Below are 19,894 nucleotides of genomic sequence, written 5' to 3'. Positions count from 1 at the left end.
ACTGCGCGCCTGCTATGTCCGGAAGGACCTCGAGATTGTACTGTCAAACAGTTCGGCAGCCCCGTCACCTTAAAAGTACCAATCAAATTTGATCCGAGCACGGGCGAACTGAATCTTTTTGAGGGCAATGCATTCAGTTTTCCCGAAGCTTTCAGCAGAACCCAGCAGAAAATTCGTTTTACTTACGAGTGTTAATCTATTCTTACACACAAACTCTACTTGTATGTTTACTTGGCACCTAGTATTAAACAAATAATGACTGTTTTACAGTCCGCAAACAAGTTTTTGTAACAAAGTAGTCCGCTGCCTATTTACTTAGAAATCAAATGCCAATATGTTTAGTTAGTTTCAAATTACACACCAGGCAACATCGGAATCTGTGCTAGTCTAAATTTAATGTTAATTTGCATTTAGTTGGGAAATTTTTCGAACAATTTCTGCCATGGACGAGGATAAAAAAAATCCAAGTCAGGATAAGACATCACGAAAATGTAAAAATGCAACCAGTTGCAGTCGCATCAGATCCTTAGTTCGGCAGGATGTGCTGCAGGAAAAGCAGCATGCGGTTGACGACAAAAATTCGACAAATGTAATCTTTATGATGCCGAACTTCGCGTCCACATCCAGCGACCAGGAAATATTTTGTGATTGTATAAGCGACGATTTTCCACAGGAGGGTGCCTGTTCCTCTATTAAGTTTGATGATCCGCAAGCGATACGCGCCGCTTTAGAACGTGCTGCTAATGCCACACAGCTGTTGCTAAAGAATTTTGATAAAACAGGAGGCTGGCCAAAGCCTTGTGGCGCCACGTTGGAGATAACTGCGCGCTTGCTCACCGACACGGGGCCACAGGAGCAGCAGTGTCGACTGAAAGGCAAGCCGGTGACTGTGAAAATGCCACTGGAATTTAATCCCGATAATGGGGAAGTGAACGTGTGTCCCATGCAAGCGCAACGACCTCGCCAGATATGCCACGCAGCCGCAGCCGCAGAGGCAGCTCCGCAGCCGCAGCCACAACCATCGCCTCAGCCACTAGCAAGGCTGCCGCATCCGCACCCGTGCCAGTGTCATTCAGGTAGGCACAAGTTATTAGAAAGAGCTGGGGACAGGAAGTGTGTGTGCCAAACACAGACCTGCGTCTTGCCCTGTCCGAATAAATACGAAAGAGGTCCGCGGGATGTGATTTCAATACAGGTGGTACCACCTGTGCCTCTCATAATGCCGCTTAAGACAATGCCCCCACCGAGACCACAGCCGGAACCGAGGAAAGAATATGTAGCAGCGCCTAAGCCAGTTACAGTAATTGTGCCCCCGCCAGAGCCAGAGCCTGAGCCTGTGTCTTCTGAGGTCATTGTAGTGCCACCACCACCAAAAGAAAAAGAGCTTTCAACTGTTGCCAGTGTCCAGTCTATTCGTGTCGTACCTGCCCCTCCGCCCCCAATTGAGGAACAAAAGCCGCCGGAACATCGGTACTTCCTGGCACTGCCGCAGCACAAGGAATTCCAAACATGTAGCCCCTGTCGATACGACCCTAGTCCCATTATGGATGAAGAGGGCAATGTATTTTGTCCCGGCAACTGTGGGTGCTGCCAGTGCCCCTGGAAGCCGCGTTCGTTCGACCTTAATCGCGATCACGTCAATGTGAAGGTGTGCAAGTGCGCTAGGCGCGGCACTCTCTTCTCCGGGTTCAGAGATACAGCGCATTGCAGTCAAACCTCATATTTTGACTTCTGCCCGTGTCGCGAAAGAGCCGAGGCTAAGTTTCTGGAGCTTTATCATCGTGAGATGTTTTCGTCTCCAGATATTACGCGCGGTCGTGAGATAAAGCTTAGTGAGATCAAGGATCTAATACCACCGCTTCATAAATAGTCGTTTATTTTTTTCCATTCCTTCCTCGCCCACCATTGCCTCGTCCACACGGCTCTGTCAAGAAAATGAATAAAGTGTTCCGCATTCCCAACTAATTCTAATGGCTTCTTTCTTTGTTCCTTCCTTTGCAGAATGGCCAGCTTTGATATATATGCAGGATGAGCGACTACCCCCACCTTTCGACTTCAGTTCCCGCACCCAGGACATACAGACCGACCAATCATATGTAAGGGATACATTGAAGCAAAACAAAAACACCGTGCGCATTGCCGATGATCCCGTTAAGCCCTGGGATCAAGATGTAGAACGAGGCGGTATTTGCTCCTCGGAGCTGGCAGTGAACAACAAACCATCACAGACTGAGACTTCTTTTATATACGAACGTTATATGCGCCTCCGCTCAAATCAGAGGAGCAGTGACGATAAAGACTCGCAGACTACTATCAAACCGGATCTTTGCCAAATGGGCAACATTCGCTATCCCACGCAGTTTCGTAGTTGCAAGAAAAATGATGATCCATCATCAGAACATCAGTCCCCATGTGTATGTGCCAAGGGAGCCGAAGTTTCCAAATCCAAGTCACAGCCCAGCATTTGTAAGGAGACCAATATTGATGTTGCGCCGTCTAAATCGAAATCACAGTCCAGTCTGCCTTTATCGTCATGTCTGCCAAATACATCGGAGCTGATACATAGCTGCAATGTGGTTCCATCTGAAAAAAATATATGCGGTTCGGAGCCATCCAAATGCACTCTGAAATCTTCCAAGCCAACTTCCGTATGCGACCAGAAATCTTCTAAGCAGTCTAACATGCCCATTAACGCGATGCCAATGTGCAGCTCGGTGCCATCGAAATGCACTCTGAAATCGTCCAAGCCCACGAGCACATGTTATTATAATCCAATGCAGTCTGACGTATATGCGCCGGCCCGTTCAGATGCCACTGTATGTGGCCAGCCACCATCAAAAACATCTGCCAGCTGCGGAAAGCAACCATCAAAGCCATCTGGCATATGTGGTCTAGCCATCTCAACGACAGTATGCGAAATGGCACCACTCGTGGCGCCAAGTGATTGTGGCCAGGATCTTTCGGCAATGTCCACTTGTCGGCTTTGCCGAATGCAAAATACAGCGTCCGCGGGAACATATGGAACAATTCACGATGCCAAAACACCCATGCCAAGTCTTCGTTCCGAGGTGAGCAAACCCTGCTGTCCAAAAAAGCTAAGGTCAGAAGATATGTGCACGGGTGAGGACGCATCTGCCTCGGCGGGTTCTCGCTCAATGCTCAACAAAGTAACCTGCCTGTGTACAGCGCAAAGCTCGGGAAAGAGCGTGCGTCTCCCCAAACATCAAAGTGATCGTACCAACTATAAAGATACGGCGTCGGGCGGGTGTGAAGAAATGGAAGCCGATCCATCTTCGCATGCAGATGTAGAGAGCAAGCCAAGAGGGCCCGGAGGGGAGCAACGTAGCATTAGCTCGTGCTCTTGTTCAGTTTGTAAGATCAGTAAATGCAGCTCGGGGAGCGACAAATCAAAGCGTAAGACCGCAGTGCCTTGTATGTGCACCAAACCTTCGAAGAGCTTTAAGAGCACCGCCGTATCCAGAGACGCTAATGAATCCTGCATTTGTTCAAAGCCCTCAAAAAGTTTAAAGACTATTGTTGCTTCTAAAGACTTGAAGGCGTCATGTATTAGTTTTAAGCCTTCCAAAAGCTTCAGGAGCACCGCTATATCCAAAGATGGCTCCGCATCTTACCTTAGCACGAAGCCCTCTAAGAGTTTTAGAAGCACCGCTGCATCTAAGGACTTACGGTCATCCTACATTAGTAACAAGAGCTTCAAGAGTATTACTGTATCTAGAAAAATGCATGCATCCTCTGCCCGTCTAGTTCCATCTAAGAGTGGTAACAACGTCGACATATTTTTGGATTGTGAATCATCCTCCAATACATCTATACGTGAAGGTCCGTGCTCCAACTTTTCTCTGGCTTACAGCAAAGCGATTAAAGTTGGCAGACGCTCAACCAGATCGGTCAGTGGATATTGCTCTGCGGGCAAGGATGACAGCAAGAAAGATAAAAGCGCGCAGTGCTCGCAGAACACTGGGGATGGTAGTCATACATGGTATGCCACGATTTCATGCTGCAACAGCAGGGAGGACGTTCAGAAGACCCCAAAAAAGTGTACGGCTAATGTAAAAACCTCCAAGTATGATATCTCCATGCGTAGTAAACCGGATGACCGCAATATAGCGTTGCCCTGTTGTACAGAAGGTATGGCGGTATCTTCTACATCATCGAAACAGCCCAAATGCTATGAGAAAACATCGAAATATGATTTTTCCATGCATAGCAAAAAGAACGAATCTGGTTCGTGTTATGCCGAAGAGTCTCCGGAAATGCCTTGTGGAGGACAGCTGCAGAAGAGTCCGTGCTTCCAGAAAACATCCAAATATGATATATCCGTGCGTTCCATGCGCAGCAGAAGGGACGAAGGCGATGCTGGAAGTTGTGCGTGTGTCGACGAAAAGCCTGTGGAGATGCCCTGTGTACAATCAAAAACATCGGCACGCAGTAAACACGACGAAAAGCGTGTGGATATGCCTTGTGGACAGCCAACGAAGAGTCCATGCCAATCAAGAACATCGGCGCGCAGTAAGCACGATAAAGGCGATGCCGGCGATTCGTGCTGTGAAGATCTGACAACACCCATACCTTGTGGCACAGAAGGGCCTTCTAACTGGTCGAAATCATCCAAAATATCGACGCGCAGCAAGCAGGGGAGACCTGGCGGTCCGTGTCAAGACAATCGTATGGCCAATAACAACCAGCGTCAGTGCCTTTGTGGCCGGACCTCTACATTTAATAATTCTCACATGGCATTTGTATGTCCCTGTGGCATTTCTTGTGGCGGAGATGATGACGATTCCGTCAACTATCAGCGACCGTGTAGCTGTGGGCAGATCTCAACGTTTAATGCTGCTCAATCAGCATTTGTGTGTCCTTGTGGAGCGTCCTGTATGTTCGACAAATCTGGTCCTTCATGTACATGTGGGGGGAAGACGATGACGACGATGAAGCATCCTGATGAATGCAGCTGCTACTACTCTGTAATATCCTCGGAGCCTCGGAGCGAATATCCGCCACCAACTCGCAGGCAACGTGTGCTGGATATGATCAACGGCCTTATCGATTGCTCCGATTGCATGTGCAAGGAAGAGCGTTCCGCTATAATAAAGCGACTCTTCGTGGAACTGACGATGCTGCTACACCTTGAAGATGAGGATGCACTATTGCCCGGGCAGGAACCAGAGACGCCGCCTATGACTTTCGATGAGTGCGTCGAAGCTGGTGGGCCTAGACCAGATAAGTCCCAGATGCCGAAGAGCAGAAAACAGCGGAAAAAGGAGCAGTGCTACGAGCAATTGAGAGACTACGTGCAAAAATGCTTTGGGCCACCAGCTGAGAAGATTATACCAGAGCATGAAATATACAACGTAGAGTTCGATCCAGACTATGAGCCACCCGACACAAAAAGCTTAGGCGAGGATTTTGGCGAAGAGTGTAAGGCAGGAGAAGGGGAGTCGTCAGCATTCTTTGCAGGTGAATGCAGTGCAACAGAGCGTAGTGAGCCCCCGACGGGTTCTGGTATGTATTTCGGTTGCTGTGAGGAAGAAAGACTGCAGCAAAGCCAGCAACAAAGTATGCAGCAAAGTATGCAGCAAAGCATGGAGCAAAGTATGGAGCAAAATATGGATCAAAAGATGTCCGCACAAATAGAGGGCGAATGTGATGTAGATCCTCTGGAGAAATATTTCAAGCGTAGTAAATGCGAGGCGGAAACTATAGATTGCGATAATTTGGTCATGCACGGGGATTGTGAAGAAGAAAAGAAGGGCAGTGACGTATTTCACGGCGAATGTGATGATGAACCCCCTGATCCCAAAGATTGTTCCCAATTTTTCCGACAGAGTCGCGAACAGGCAAAAACAATTTGCGAAGAAATGTTAATGTACGGCGAATGTGAAGAAGAGAAAAGGGATAGCGAACCACTTGTGACGCACGGAGAATGTGATGACGAGCCCGCAAAGGAGGAAGAGTGTGCACAAATGCATGGTGACTGCGAATGTGATGGATCTACGGAACTGCCCCAGAGCGTAGAGTGTGGGGACTGCGAGCAATTGCTACAACAACTTATGGAGTTTGGCACCAAAAGGCTACCAGGGGAAGACGCTTTCTGCGGCGAATGCGAGTACGATTCAGTGAATTGGGGAGGACAAGCAGCCACAGAAGACGATTGCGGTGGATGCGGTGGAGGATGGAATCAGACATCAGATACGCCCTGTCCCGAGACTGGGGCCATGGAAGAGAGCATCTGTGGAAAAAAGAGAGCGGCTGCGGACAAAGAACCGCCGAAGCCTTGTGTCTGTTGTCATTGCCGTGCGCTCATCTGCGATAATGAATGCAAAACCGTATCTAAAACTCTGGATGCGGTGCTGTGCGATCCTACATCCGAAATGGTGAGTTACTTCGATTATTTAGTAAAACAAGTATGCAATTTTATTTGTTCTTAGAAATATTTTATTGACTCGATTATTATTGATCTGGACTCAATGGATCATGTGCTGCGTCAAAAAGAATTTAAACCAAAGGTAGGAGACCATTTTTTTTTCATTTCGTATACCCTAACTTAACTAATTTGTGGGCTGCTTTGTAGAATCCAAAAGGATCACGCACTGTGAGCCGTACCCGGGAGAGTTATCCGGTTACCATTACCGATGTCAGCAGCCTTGGCTGTGCAGCTCTTTATGTGCGTTGGCAGGTTCACGACTGTTGCGGCATTGCCGGCTATGAGGTGAGGCTGGAATGGAATACAAATCACAGCGTTCGAAACTTCAATTCTCCTCCCCCCTTCCCTATAGATTTACGTAGATGGACATCTGACCAATCGTTTCTACAGCTTTCGCCACGAGGCGGGGGTAGTGGCCAATGTCGATGTTACCAAGACTCATCAAATTGTGCTCCGCGCACATCCCCAGGGCATGGACTTTGCAGGAGACAGTTGTAACTGCAGCCAGGTGGTGAATCCACACCCGGAACTGGCGGCTGGCTCGCCCAAGCCATGGTCTCCCAGTGTCTTTCTCTATGATCCCTGCTAAATGCGAGCGAAGCCAAATGCTAGTCAAATTTTACCGAACAGAATCACAAAAATCAGTTTCCAATTTAGCGTGTATATAATTCGAATACTATATTTAGTTGTTTTGTTTGATCGACGATTCGAGTCGAGTGGAGAGGAGTGGAGTGGAGTGGAGAAGCTCAGCATGCATACAATTATGGAATATGGAATTGAAGCAGTGCCTTATATTAGAGAAAGATGAAATGTTGCACATGTTAAGCGAATAAAATGCATTGTACTTTAAGCAGTTAAGGAGCCGACAAAAGTCGCTCACATAATACTATATACTCATGTTTAAGCAGCCTGCCGTTTTAGGCACAGAAAGCCTTTATCACTTACCACCAAAATGTAGCAATTATTGTACCTAGTACTAGGAGGAGGATGAAAATGATGGAGAAGCATGTTTTATGTAGTTTTTAGATACAATAATATGCATTATTATTATTTTACTGTGAATATACACGTTATTTAACATTTAAATGCAATGAATTAATTTACTCTCTAACACTTACTCTCATTCCTCTGGGATTCTTATGTGAGTTGACGTAATACTAAATAGTTTTGCAATTAGGAGAAGCTTATAACTAATTAGGTGAACTATCTCTGGAGGCAGGGCTCGCATGTGCCTGGTATAACGAAAGATGGATGGCACTCCGGGCACTTGGGATTTTCGCCGAACCAATGGCGCTTTGAGGGCGCACTGTTACTGCTTCTCACCTGCTCGGGTATTTTCAACTGAAAGGAGTTGTATATATCGCCCGAGCCATAGCCTGTGCGTCCAATGTTCTCCAGCGGAAATGCATATTCGGGTATAAGTAGTTCCTTGCGCAGTTGTGTGATATCCGCGCCAGCGCCTCTAGAGTTGGAGCTGGAAATAGAGCTCAGCACGTCTGCGCGTCTCTGCGCCTTTTCGGTGACACTCTGAACCGTGGCTTCAGCCTTGACTGAACGGGAGATGGGAGTGCGTGTTTCTGGCATCAATGACTTCAGGGACGCCGGGTCGCTGGCTATATCGTTTAGCTTCGTATTAAAAATACTGTTTTGCGTGCTCTTGGCAGTATAGTCGTTGTTGGTCTCGGGATATTCTCGGCCATCCACACCTATGGGCGCATCGAACTTTGGTGGCTCGAGGCCATTAGAAGGCACCTTCCATTCGTAGTAAATGGGTGGTCCTTGCGTGGTGGCTATGTCGTGTGCCACAAAGTCCACAAATGGTGGCAACAGATCGGCGTAAGGCAGTTGCGGTGCTATCTGGCGATGCTGCGTATTTGACGAGACGGTTGGGGTGGCTAGGCGAAAACTTTGGGCAGGTGCGGGTGTGCGTAGCTCCGTTTTGGGGGTAGGCGTTGGCGTACGGATACTTTGGGATGTCCGCGTCACTGTTGTGGATGTTGTGGGAGATGTGGTGAAGGGCAGGCCTGCATAGGTAGTGGGTCGGCTGATGGGGCGTGCGGTGGTGGTGGTTGTGGTTACTTTTGGAGTTTGCATGGCTGCTGTGCTAAATGGCGCTGCTGTCGAGGTTCGCAGTAGGGTTGGCGTCTGTCTCTCCTCATCCTCCTGATTGTAAATGGGGTATAAAAATGGAGGCTCGTAAATTTTCGAAGGTGTCTTAACTGAAGTTTTGTTGGCCTTCTGCGTCTTTGTCGTCAGCTCCGCCGAATTGAAATCAGCCGAGGTATTATAGCGAGTGCTGTGACTGGTGCCCAAATCATCTGCGTCAATGGTGTTGGCAAACACTTGTGGTTTGCGTGGATGCAGTGCCTCATTGAAGATCGTTCGCTTTGTGGGCTTCGTGATGGAGACAAAGCGTTGGATCTTGCGTGTGCTCGTTTGACGAATGATTGGCGCTTCTGTGGTGGTGCTGGCTGTGGTTCTCTTGGTGGTTCTGGGCGTCGTTGTAGAGGACAGCTCTATTTGTGGCTCATATGCCGGAGGTAGTATGGTGCGGCTGGGTGCGGGTATGCGCCAATGCGTCTGTCCGCTGATTATTTGCTGTAATGCAGGTTTCTGAGCCATTTTGTTCGACTCGTCGTGTATTTGATTCTGTACTGCCGTCAATTGCTGCCAAGAAACAAAGGAGTGTTGTTTAAAATGCCACCACATTTTGCTTCAAACTCTTACCTTATACTGGTTTCTAAAGGACTCGCCAGAATAGTCTGGCGCATAGGGTCTGTCTAGCAGATCGGGGCGTGGTGTGCGTAAACTGTTCTCCTCGTCGTTGACAAAAGGCTTGTCCCGTTGACCTGTAAATCAACATTTCATTAAAAATAATGCTGAATATGGTCGTGGAACTCACCTATCAGCAGATTAGCCGCGTAGTCGCTCTCTGCCTTGGAACAATTGACCATATACCAATGGTCGCATATGAGCATGCGCTGCTGAAACAGTGTGGTGTTCGGACAGGTATAGCTGAACTGTCGCCCGAGGCCATCACACATGTGATAGATCTGAAATGTTGAGTCGGAGTGGCATTAAGCAATATACATGTATGTACCTGTACCTTCACTGGCAACCTAAACCCACCTGACAGCCCGTTTCGACATCAGCATAATAGCCAGCCGGCCGTCCGGTGCACGAGAAGGACGTCTTTTGAAACATATAAGCAGCTCCATTGTCATTTTGGCACTGCAACATACAGGAAGGTTGTGTTATAGTGGAAATTGTGTAAAAACGACACGCTCGGCTCTCATCAAAATAAATGTTTAGTCTAAAAGGGACGGCTTTATTTTTAGCTTGGGTTTCTCTAGATTAAAAAGATGCATTGTGGACCCTATGTATGTATGTACAGCTTCCAACATTTGAAGCAGAATACATTCATATATATATGAATGTATAGATCTTAAACCGATTTAAACTATCCGGCTATATCAAGTCGCTGCTTCAAACATACAGAATTTGTTGACGCCGCCATTTAATGACGTCGATATTATATTACAATAGATAATAATTAATAGTAGATTAATACCAAACAGAATTAATTCATCTTAATGCTTCAATTTTCGTTTTTTGTTTTTTATAAAAAATACAAGACAAAATAAAATGCAACCCCATTGTTGTGATCCTTTCTACGGCCATTTGTTTGTCAGTTGCGAGCGCTGATTTACAGTTACGATTATTGATTCTTTGCTTTCAGTTTCGCATTCTCAAAGAGAGCATTCTTGAAGAGAGCAACCTGGCCACTGCAGAGCATGGCTTAGTTTTGCCCGCGCTGTTGAGCGCGTCGCGTCGCTTGTCATTGGAATTGCCAAAAATTATTGGAGAATGATACATTTAAACTTTAAAAATCGGTTAAATTATGCATTAAGTGTGCATATACTTATAAATGTGAAATGTGCAAAATAAATGTCATTGTCGCGCGAACTATGTGCTATATATGCATGTATGTGTGTAGATCTTGAATCAAATGCGCGGCTGCAAATTTTTTGTTTTTTTTTTTGAAGTGATTATAAATGTGATTTGCAGAAATAGGCATTTGCAAATTAAAACTGTTCCGTAAGTACGCAGTATTTTACATATATTTTGTAACACCATTATTCTTCTTTTTATATTTTGAATTACTATTACTATTTATATTCTTATTCACATTTGCATTAACGTATGAAACATTTCATATGTATTTACTCATATGCAAGCGCATGCTTTCTCTTTCTTTAACATCGTCACTACTGGGCCTAATAAGGAGAGAAAAAATGTAGCCATAGCAAAAGGAAAAAGTGTTCTATGCCGTACTTTCATAAGTATAACAGTTTTGTAATTTGCCTACATTTTTGAGTCGAGAGAGTGGGGGGGGGAGGGGGGTGTTCGTACAAACCAACTTGTTGCAATGGAGCAAGAGAGCGCAGTTAGAGCAATCGATAGGAGCAAAAGGGCGTTGCAGGATCACATTTCTCTTGAACATTTATAAGACAAAAAGAAGATAGAAGTACAGCAAATAATTGGCAATTAAAAACGAGTCGGTTTTTGCCAAATAAAAAAAAATACGTTTAGAAGTTATAGCCAGGAATATAATATCTGCCAATAGCAGTTGTTGTTGTTTCTCGATACTAGCATTCCATTATTGTTTTAAAACGGAAACTTGTGAGTTCTTTGTGGAAGGGTATCACTGTAGTTCGAGACTTTCTCATGCCCGAAAACTATCAGACATAACAAATGATATGTGTTGGCTGTCTGTGCTGATCAATATCTATAGGAGTGTGTGTTTAGTTTGTTAGACTGGGCTCGAGACTGGTTGGCGGCTGCTGCCGTGTCTGAAGAGATGATGAAGTGATGCGATGTCATAACTTGGCACATGTTGCCACTGCTACGTGCAACTTGCCGCTTGCAACAGTAAGTGGCATGTACGAGCAGTCGACTACGGCTTGTGGCTGTGAAAATGTCAAACCTTTTTCTTTCTGTTGCCGTTTTTTATTTAATTATTTGGCAAATTTCACAAAGACAGCAACACAAAATTATAGACATTGCCAGATCCACCCAATGACTTATCGAAATTTTTTTGGAGTCGTGTGTGAATGCGAGGCGGCTTCCGTGGTTTGGGCGCGAGTCCGTGAAAATAATTTTCCCAGCTATAACTTGACGATTTATGCCAAAATGCTCATGCACATCTGCACATTTTCTAGCCTCGTCAGCATTGAAGGGTTAAAAAACATTTGCTTGGGGCTTTGCTCACTCGTCCACATCATAAAAGCCATTACATAATGCCATTTCGTGTATGCAAACACACAGAAAACAGAAAACAATCAACCGACGTCTCTGTTCCATTTCTGCGTGCTGAAAAGTGTCAGTAAAAAGGTCACTTGGTCAGCGCATCGTCTCTTATTTCTTTCTCACTTTAATATCACACTAAGGCCCAGGCCCAGGCCCAGAAACCTTTGCCAAGTTAACGCAGCTGCCCCTGCCAGGGGCATGTGTGTTTTGTAGACTGCAGAAACACACGCACACACACAGTCGCACACCGCCACCCATAGAATAAATTAAAAACGAAACAAAGCGTAAAAAGCGCAGCATTTCAACATTTTCCGCCGTTGCTCAAAGCGGCTGGGAAAGACAACAACAACACCGTCAGAAGCTTGAGTCAAGCGCCCCGAGGCAGAGCCAGCGTTTTGGAAAATGATAAACACTATTTGAACGGCTTCTTATTATTTTTCGCGAAAATGTAAATGTAAACAGCAAGGTAGTACAGACATTCTGTGAAAGATTTGCATTTGCAACGCCCAACTGCCCAAATCACTTACCCTAATTTGCATATCAAAAGAAATCATAAAAAAATTAATATAGGGATGGCCCCCGACTCTGAGCAATTGAGATTAATTATTCGCATAGTACAATTAATTAGAAGTTTATATGTATGTTTAATGCATTTAAATCTATTAACATTCTTCACATTTTATTTGAAAACTACTCAGAACGATAATTGATATGAAAACGAGTAGAACCTGAATGTCGTGCCAGTGCGACTCCTCATCTCCCTCACCCACAACTTTTCTCACTACAGCTATCAACTAACTTTGTTACAGCTATATGACACAGTTCCCGATTTTGATTAAATTGTAGAATAAACTTTAAAAACTCATCAGAAATAAAAGGGCAGAGCGATTGTTGAAAACACTATACACAAATAATAAATAAATCATCTTCATGAACAACAAAGTATGTTTGTGATTTATAATAAACTTGCACCGCGTATAAATGATATAAGTCTACATACCAAGTTTGGTATTCCTAGCTGTTATGACTTAGAAGTTCTCGGTGTTCATTCAGTCGAACAGAGGGACAGTCAGACGAACAGACGAGCGGTTTCATGAACCACGCCTTTTTCTCACTGTTACATACATTTGCGCTTAGATTTAGAAATATATAATAAAAGTTATTTGGATTCTAGTGCTTGAGGTGCTAAGAATATCAATAATTCAGTCACGATAAATATTATCAGATTCTCAGAGTTCTTAGCTTATGTAAAAATTATATTTAATATACATTAATTGTATGTTAAATTTATAGAGATGCTGCTACATTCCATTTGCAAATTATTCAGAATGAGGTTTATAATGTTTATTGCTTTAAGAAATATTGTAAGCAATACATACAAAGTTATGTGAGTTCTAATGCTTTAAGTGCAAAGAATAACTATAATTGAATCGCTATAAATACTATACTATCCAGGACGAGGAATTCCTGTATTCCTTTTGGAATCGTTTCATCCGATCACTTAAATTGTAGTATTTTTTTTTTTGCTTGAAGTTTGAAAGGCGAACCTGAGTCTAAGAATTTATTTATTTCCAAAATTTGTTTACTTTTCTCAAATAAGTTTCTCAATAATGTTCTTCAATATATGCCAATGAGGCACTTGAGGCCATTCATTCACTGGCTTTATAGGCAATGCAAAAGCATACAAATTGTTTATAATGCTATAATTAGCTCTAAAATCTGGTAGGCAGTTCAGACTGACGGCACCACAAACTCGCAAAAAAGTCTGATTTATTTTCAAATTATAATTACATTTCAATTATTTTAAAGTCAATGTGATGCGTATTTGAAATATTATTCATTCATTGAGACTTCATTTAGAAGTGGCAATGTACACAAACGTAAACGGATTTTAGATTAATTGCTTAATTCATTTACTAATTCATAAAAATATGATTTTTTGTGTGGAAAGTTGCAATAAATCAACTCAATTAAAAGGCTTAACATTTTTGTTGAAAGATGCTGCAGGGTCGATCAAGTGGCTTTGTCGTTGAAACATTTTATTAATGTGCTTGAAATTAAGAAACTGTACTCTCCCCGCATCCAGAACAATGGCACTACATCCATATTTTCCCAACTACGTATATTCGGCAGTTAACAAATCTAAAGCTTGAACTCACATCTTACTCGAATCTCGGTAAATGAATATTTAGTTGCTGGGGCTTAAAATAACAAACTTTATTACATGCCTGATTTAGAAACAAGACCAGAATCTTGTTTAAATATTTTAGGGTATTTCATAGTCCATTACCTTTGACTATGGTGTCTATTATTGTTTTGATTTTCTCACGAAAACTATCGAAATCGCTCGTGTAAACTAGGCTACACATATTATGATATGCAAATTAACAGAAGCACATCAAATTATAAAGAAGGCAAATAACAAATCGTTCAACAGCATTGAATGCAAATATAAATCTCGAGAGACAAATGAGAACTGAAAACTTAACCACTCAATGCATTCTACAATACGATTTAAGTACTATCTGTGGACTTTAGTTAAAATAAAACAAATAGTCAGCTTAAAGTTAAAAAAGGTGACTGACTACTGCGACTCGTTGGGAGAATTTTATTTACTACTGTCTGTCTTGCTTAATTAGAGATTAATATTAACTTGGGATTATTATTCACCATGTTTTAAAATTTTGAAATTAACTTATTGACAAATTTTAATCTTGATTTGCAAATAATAATATGTATTTCCTTGATGTGTTAGTTATTATTTATTGTCATATTTAAATATTATTATGTTTTTTATATATCTTAACAATTCAAAATATTTGAATAGTGCAGAAATAAATGCTATCAAAATATTATTTTATTTAATTAAAAAATATTTTGTGGAAGTACTTGAATTATAGTGATGCTTGTAGAAAAATACGAACAATGGTTTAAACATTTGAATTATGCAGAAATAAATGAACTTAATGTAAGGTTGTGTTTTAATTTATTGTGTTTTATGAAAAATGTTGAAATGAAGCTCGAATATAATTTTATGTTTCAAGAATGTATGAAGAGTTCCTGTTTTGGGAATACCTGATTAAAAAATCGTACTTGATTTCTTTTTAAAAAATAGCTAATATATACTGCTTTAATTATTTATCTGATGTATAAATAAGACGATGAATAAATATAAAAATATTTAGTTTTTTTTTTATTAAGGAAATACATACTGTTGTGAATATTTTGAAGTGATGCAATTTATTGTGCTTTAATTTAAACAATATGTACGAGTAAATGAAGCATGAATACAATTCTTTGTCCATGGGTACATAATACAACAATATTTGGCAATGCCAGATTAATATTTTTGCTTTATTTTTATTATTGAAAACTAGTTCTGTATCGAGTGTAATAAAATCCTCAGCTGGGTGTGGGCGGTGACGTTCATATTTCTTTATTTGTTTTCTGAAACTCAATAAAATGTAACTGAAAAGCTGATTACTTGCATAAGTGTGTTGAATCGGAATATTAAGTGTATTTTGAAAACGTATATCTGTCTGACTAAGCCGAACCTAACTTTGAAGACAACTCTTCCACATAAGTATTTGTAAAATGTAGCAGAAGCTTTATGGCATTGATTTGTTACGGAATGTGTGAGAGAGATACCTTTATTTATATGATTGCAATTAAATTGCAAAACCAGAAATTGTACACAAATTATTCAGAAGCTATATTTAAGAGTCTAAGCTTGCGTTTCAGCTAAGCTCAAGTCTGCAATTAGTTGCTTCTATTGGTATTGCCGTTGACCGCTCGACAATGCTGATGATAGTCGTGTAATTCAAATACAATATGAATCACAAGTAGCTGATTAAATGCCAGAAAATCTGGTATGTGTTTGAAGAGATCTCTTATATATTTGCAAAATGTAGCAGAAGCATTATGGCATTGTTTGGTTAAGGCATGTGAGGGAGAGAGGGAGAACCCTTTATTTTTTGAAAGCTGAAATTGCATACTTTTTTCAAAAGCTATATTAAAGAGTTTAAACTTAACAACTCGAAAACAATATGATGGCTGTTTAAATGCCAGCAAACCCAGTATTAGTTTGAAGAGAGCCCTTCTATAAAAAAAATGTTAGATGTAGCAGAAACTTTATTGTATATTATATTATTTATACAATAAATGAGTTAAAGCTTAAAGAGATTCCCCTTTTATATTTGCCATTCAATTATCAATCCAGCAATTGTATACTCCCCAGAGAAGGGTCTAAACTTGAATTCCCGTATAGCCCTAACACTGTAATTTAGTTGCTACTGTTGGTATTGTAATTGACCGCTCAACAATGCTGATGATAGTCATGTAACTCAAATACAATATGATTCATAATTAGCTGAAGCTGATGCTGATGCTATCATCTATTCACAGACCACAGTTGGCAACTCGGCTGGGTGTCTATCTGAAGGCATTGTTTATGTTTTTGTTGCAGGGCGGGCGTCTTTAGTGGGTTTCCTGCCATTTCTCAGCTAATCGCACAGCGTGCAGCTGCTGTTTTACATTATGCACTTTATCTGAGCTATCATTAGAGCTCGACACATATACATACATATATAAACAGTATATACTTGTCCATTGTGTTTATACAAATTAATTAATTAATTATGGAACTTCGTCGCCGGATACCTAATAAGCACTTACGCGAGCCCAGCAAATGTTTAAATGTTTATATAATTGTTTTATTTTTTCTTTTCTTTTCTCAATTTGCATTTGAATGCTCACGAGGGAGTGAGTGATGTGAGTGGTGTAGAGAATAGTGCGATGTTCTCTTGATTTATTGATAAGCGAGCCCGCGGGCTAAACTATCCAACTATTCTCGTAGGTATTTATATATAATATACATATACTTGTAGTATAGTGTGTAGTATATATGTCTGTACTTACCTCACTGGCCAAAAATAGCGAGCAGCAGAACAGAGTCAAGAGTCTTAGGTTCTTCATATTGGCAGTTGTAGATTTGTTGCGTGTCTCCAAAACCGATAACTGTCGTCACTTACGGGTTTATCTGCAATTATATCACGGAAGGAAAACTCGCTTATTATTTTTGGTTGCTAGAAAGTGTGTCTGCCTGTCGTTACATTGTTGGCAAAAATGTGTGGACAATGGCAATGATTTCATGAGCCCTCGTCTCCAATAAGCGCTAATTGCCCTTAACATTGTTGTTGTTGTTGTTACAGTAAGTATTTGTTATTGTTATTGCAATTTTTATGTAAGCGTTACTATAACTTTCGAAACACATACGACTACATACATATTTAAAGTAAGTTAAAATAACAAAAAGCGCAACTCCCTGCGGTGAAAACAATTTTCTACAACACTAAAGAGTGGGCTCATTGTTTGGTTTCTTCTTTCAATATCTTTTATTTTTTATTTCTTTTGCGTAATTAATTGCAATTTAAAATACATTAACGATTGGTGGATGCTACATGTGCCACAGCCGTACATTAATTTTCCCTCCGACCGTTGTTGGCTGAAAATTTGCAACGCATTTCAAATGCCTCGACCTCCACCTACAATTGCTGCCAACTTCCAAGCCAGTTCGACCTTCGGCAGTAACAACAACAACACTGACAACAGCTACAACAACAACAGCAAGCCATAAAATTGCCAAAGCAGACAGTTTTTGGCATGAAATGTGTGTGAGTTACACATTTGAGCTTTCCAACCAAGCCTCACGTCATCATAAATATAACAGAAATTCTTGAAAAATGCTGAAAAATGTTGCTTTTATTAATTTGGCAAACTTTGAACTTTAGATGCGAGCCATTTGAGCCGTGCATTCATTAGCCACAACTGGCGCAGGTAATGAGAGCATTTGTTCAATGCTAACCACAAGTTTTTGGCTCATCGATTGGTTGCCACTAACACCACCAACAACAACAACAACAAGAAAATTCAATTTTCAGCGCTCAAGTGCGTGCAGCAGCCTCAACAATTCCAAATGGCAAGAGTTTCCATCCACCATATACCCTAAAGTCAAAGGGTAAACGGGCATATTACTTTTATGTCACAATAAACAATATTTTCAATAATTCTATTTATTTAGTGTGAAATTTAATTACATTTTTCAATTGGTTTTTCCATTTATTTCAGCTGTTAATTGTTTCTTTTACAATGTGGGGTATTACTATTATCTATAAGGTTAATAGAAGGCTCAATTATTGGCATGTTTTCTCGAAGAAAAAGTAGTCAAAATTCTGGATTTTCTTCAAAAAAAAAGAAGACATAAATCATAATAGGTTGCGACTTGAAAACTCATATTAGTAAATGTTTTCCAGAAGCAAACTGTTGATTTATCAAAAATTTTGTTTTCTCTTGTAAATAAATTCGTAATAAATATTAAGTAGATGTTTCGCAGAAGAAATCTTCTGGCTAACTATGCAATTTTATCCAGAAAATAACCTACTTTCTTATCAAAATGAATTTCCTGAAACCACAGAGATGTTGGCTAAATAAGCTCAGTTAACAACTTGGCTTACAACGCTCGAAAGAAGAGTAATACAATTTAAAGGCCTACCTCAACAATTAAGTGATGTGAAAGGACTATGCCTAGTAGTCTTTAAGAAACTAATGAAAAGTATTTCGTACGATTATAGTTTAGATTTTCACATTTCATAGTTAATGCTTTTCCAAAAAAAATCACAAATTTGCTGATATATTTATTTTGAAATTATATATTTTTTTTGTTTGGTTTATGTGCTTGCTACCCAATGCTGTATGTATTTATTAAAGAGCTATGAATTTATTTTGAAATTATAGTTCCATTTAAACACATTTTTTAAAAGGATAAGTAAATACGTTCAATAAAAAAATAAGGATCATGAGGTTCGAGGATAAGCGTGGCTGCAATATATTTGCCTGTTTTCGTTTGTCTTTTCTCGATTATTTTGCAAAGGATATAGAGTGTACAACTGTCGACTCTGGTATACACTAACATTCTATTTTATTTTGTCATGCCGTGCCAACAAGTTGGCGCCTGGTTTTCCTTTTTGTTACGGCTGCCCGTTTTCTTGACCTTTTTGACAAAAAGAGGCAAAAATATGCGCTCTCCACAAGTCGTTTAGTCGTTTGTTGGCGTTGTGTTGTTGTTTTTGTTGCATATAGACGTATATCCTCAGCTGATTTATAAGCCAGTCTTAGCTCGTGATTGTCGTCGTTGGTCTCCTCAGCTATTTTTATTGCCTTGCAGTCAAAGCCTATTTGACATTTTTGCAAGCAATTTCCATTGAAAGAGCAGCCAACAACTTAACAACAACAACAATAGCAACAACAACAATTGCTGTAATAACAACAACAATTATGCCAATTAGTTGGCATTACAGCTTGATTATAGCAACAACAACAATAACAATATGCTTGCTATTCATTTCTAGTCGCAGCATCAAGTTATCTAGGAAGTTATTAAGCGAGACTTACGTTCATCAAAGTTTTGGCCATAAACATTGACAAATGACCAATGAAGGTGGGGACAGCAACTGGATGGCGAATCGGACGCGCACTATATAAGTTTTGCCATATGTTGCTCATCGGCAACAATTTCCACACCAAAACACTCACACACGATCTTTGCAAAGATCAAAAGTCATGTAGAAAACTGACAACTGAAAACTAAAAACTGAAGACTAAATATGCGAGACTGTTGTTGCAATTTAATAAAGTCAAGATCACATTAGTTGCCGCTGTAGTTGTTGCCCAAAACAGGCAAAAACTTAATTCACACGGGCGCTAATCTCGAATAACGATTCAAAAGAACGCGCAGGCGGTCTCAATTGGCAGCTCAGCTACCACAGATCCACAGATATGTGCATACGATATTTATTTATTTTTTTTCTATGAAGCGCGCATTTAACAAATTAGTGGCAGTTCCAGTTTCTTTTTTTCTGTGTTGTGCCTGGGAATCTATTTTAATTATTGTTTTTATCGTATTTAAATCTTGAAATTTAAAGCGCACCAACGAACCGCACGCAGCGACGTCTCAAACAGAACTGATGCCGTCGAATGCACTTAGCCTGGCTTAAAATTCACATTAGGCCGCCCGCCCGCGATACAAGCAGACGTAGCAACAACAACAACAACAGCTACAACAACACACAAAAGAAGCGCCAA

At 41.1% G+C, this 19,894-nt stretch overlaps 2 protein-coding genes across 6 annotated transcripts in view; one reads left to right on the top strand and one right to left on the bottom strand.

The window, feature by feature from the left end:
• LOC115623648 (golgin subfamily B member 1-like) overlaps window positions 1-7,531 on the top strand; it is a 43,833-nt gene extending 36,302 nt beyond the window's left edge. For 2 of the 4 annotated variants that reach the window (XM_030518099.1, XM_030518098.1), the window contains one exon: window positions 2,002-2,150. In XM_030518099.1, the coding sequence (XP_030373959.1) occupies window positions 2,002-2,016 (15 nt within the window). In that variant the 3' untranslated portion in view covers window positions 2,017-2,150. Of the gene's footprint in view, window positions 1-429; window positions 1,077-2,001; window positions 6,396-6,449; window positions 6,528-6,592; window positions 6,731-6,797 lie in introns of those variants that run through there. The other 2 variants (XM_030518094.1, XM_030518097.1) reach the window with 2 other exon arrangements.
• Window positions 7,532-7,635: 104 nt separating this feature from the next.
• LOC115623649 (cell wall protein DAN4) lies at window positions 7,636-19,311 on the bottom strand. Of its 2 annotated transcripts, XM_030518102.1 has the most exons (7): window positions 19,205-19,311; window positions 16,673-16,793; window positions 9,575-9,676; window positions 9,348-9,498; window positions 9,173-9,294; window positions 8,666-9,112; window positions 7,636-8,608 (listed from the first exon to the last, which is right to left on the bottom strand). In XM_030518102.1, exons 2-7 carry the CDS (start codon window positions 16,727-16,729, stop codon window positions 7,649-7,651), a joined length of 1,839 nt encoding a protein of 612 aa, XP_030373962.1. In that variant the 5' UTR covers window positions 16,730-16,793; window positions 19,205-19,311; the 3' UTR covers window positions 7,636-7,648. The 2 variants fall into 2 exon arrangements, with proteins under 2 accessions (XP_030373962.1, XP_030373961.1); XM_030518101.1 differs by having other exon boundaries at window positions 7,636-9,112.
• Window positions 19,312-19,894: the final 583 nt, after the last annotated feature.

The sequence above is a fragment of the Scaptodrosophila lebanonensis genome, unplaced genomic scaffold (genome assembly GCF_003285725.1).
Source record: "Scaptodrosophila lebanonensis strain 11010-0011.00,11010-0021.00 unplaced genomic scaffold, SlebRS2 tig00000053-arrow-pilon, whole genome shotgun sequence".
NCBI lineage: Eukaryota > Metazoa > Arthropoda > Insecta > Diptera > Drosophilidae > Scaptodrosophila > Scaptodrosophila lebanonensis.
Note: the sequence above shows the minus strand (reverse complement) of the source record. Positions and strands in the feature narration are given on the sequence as shown.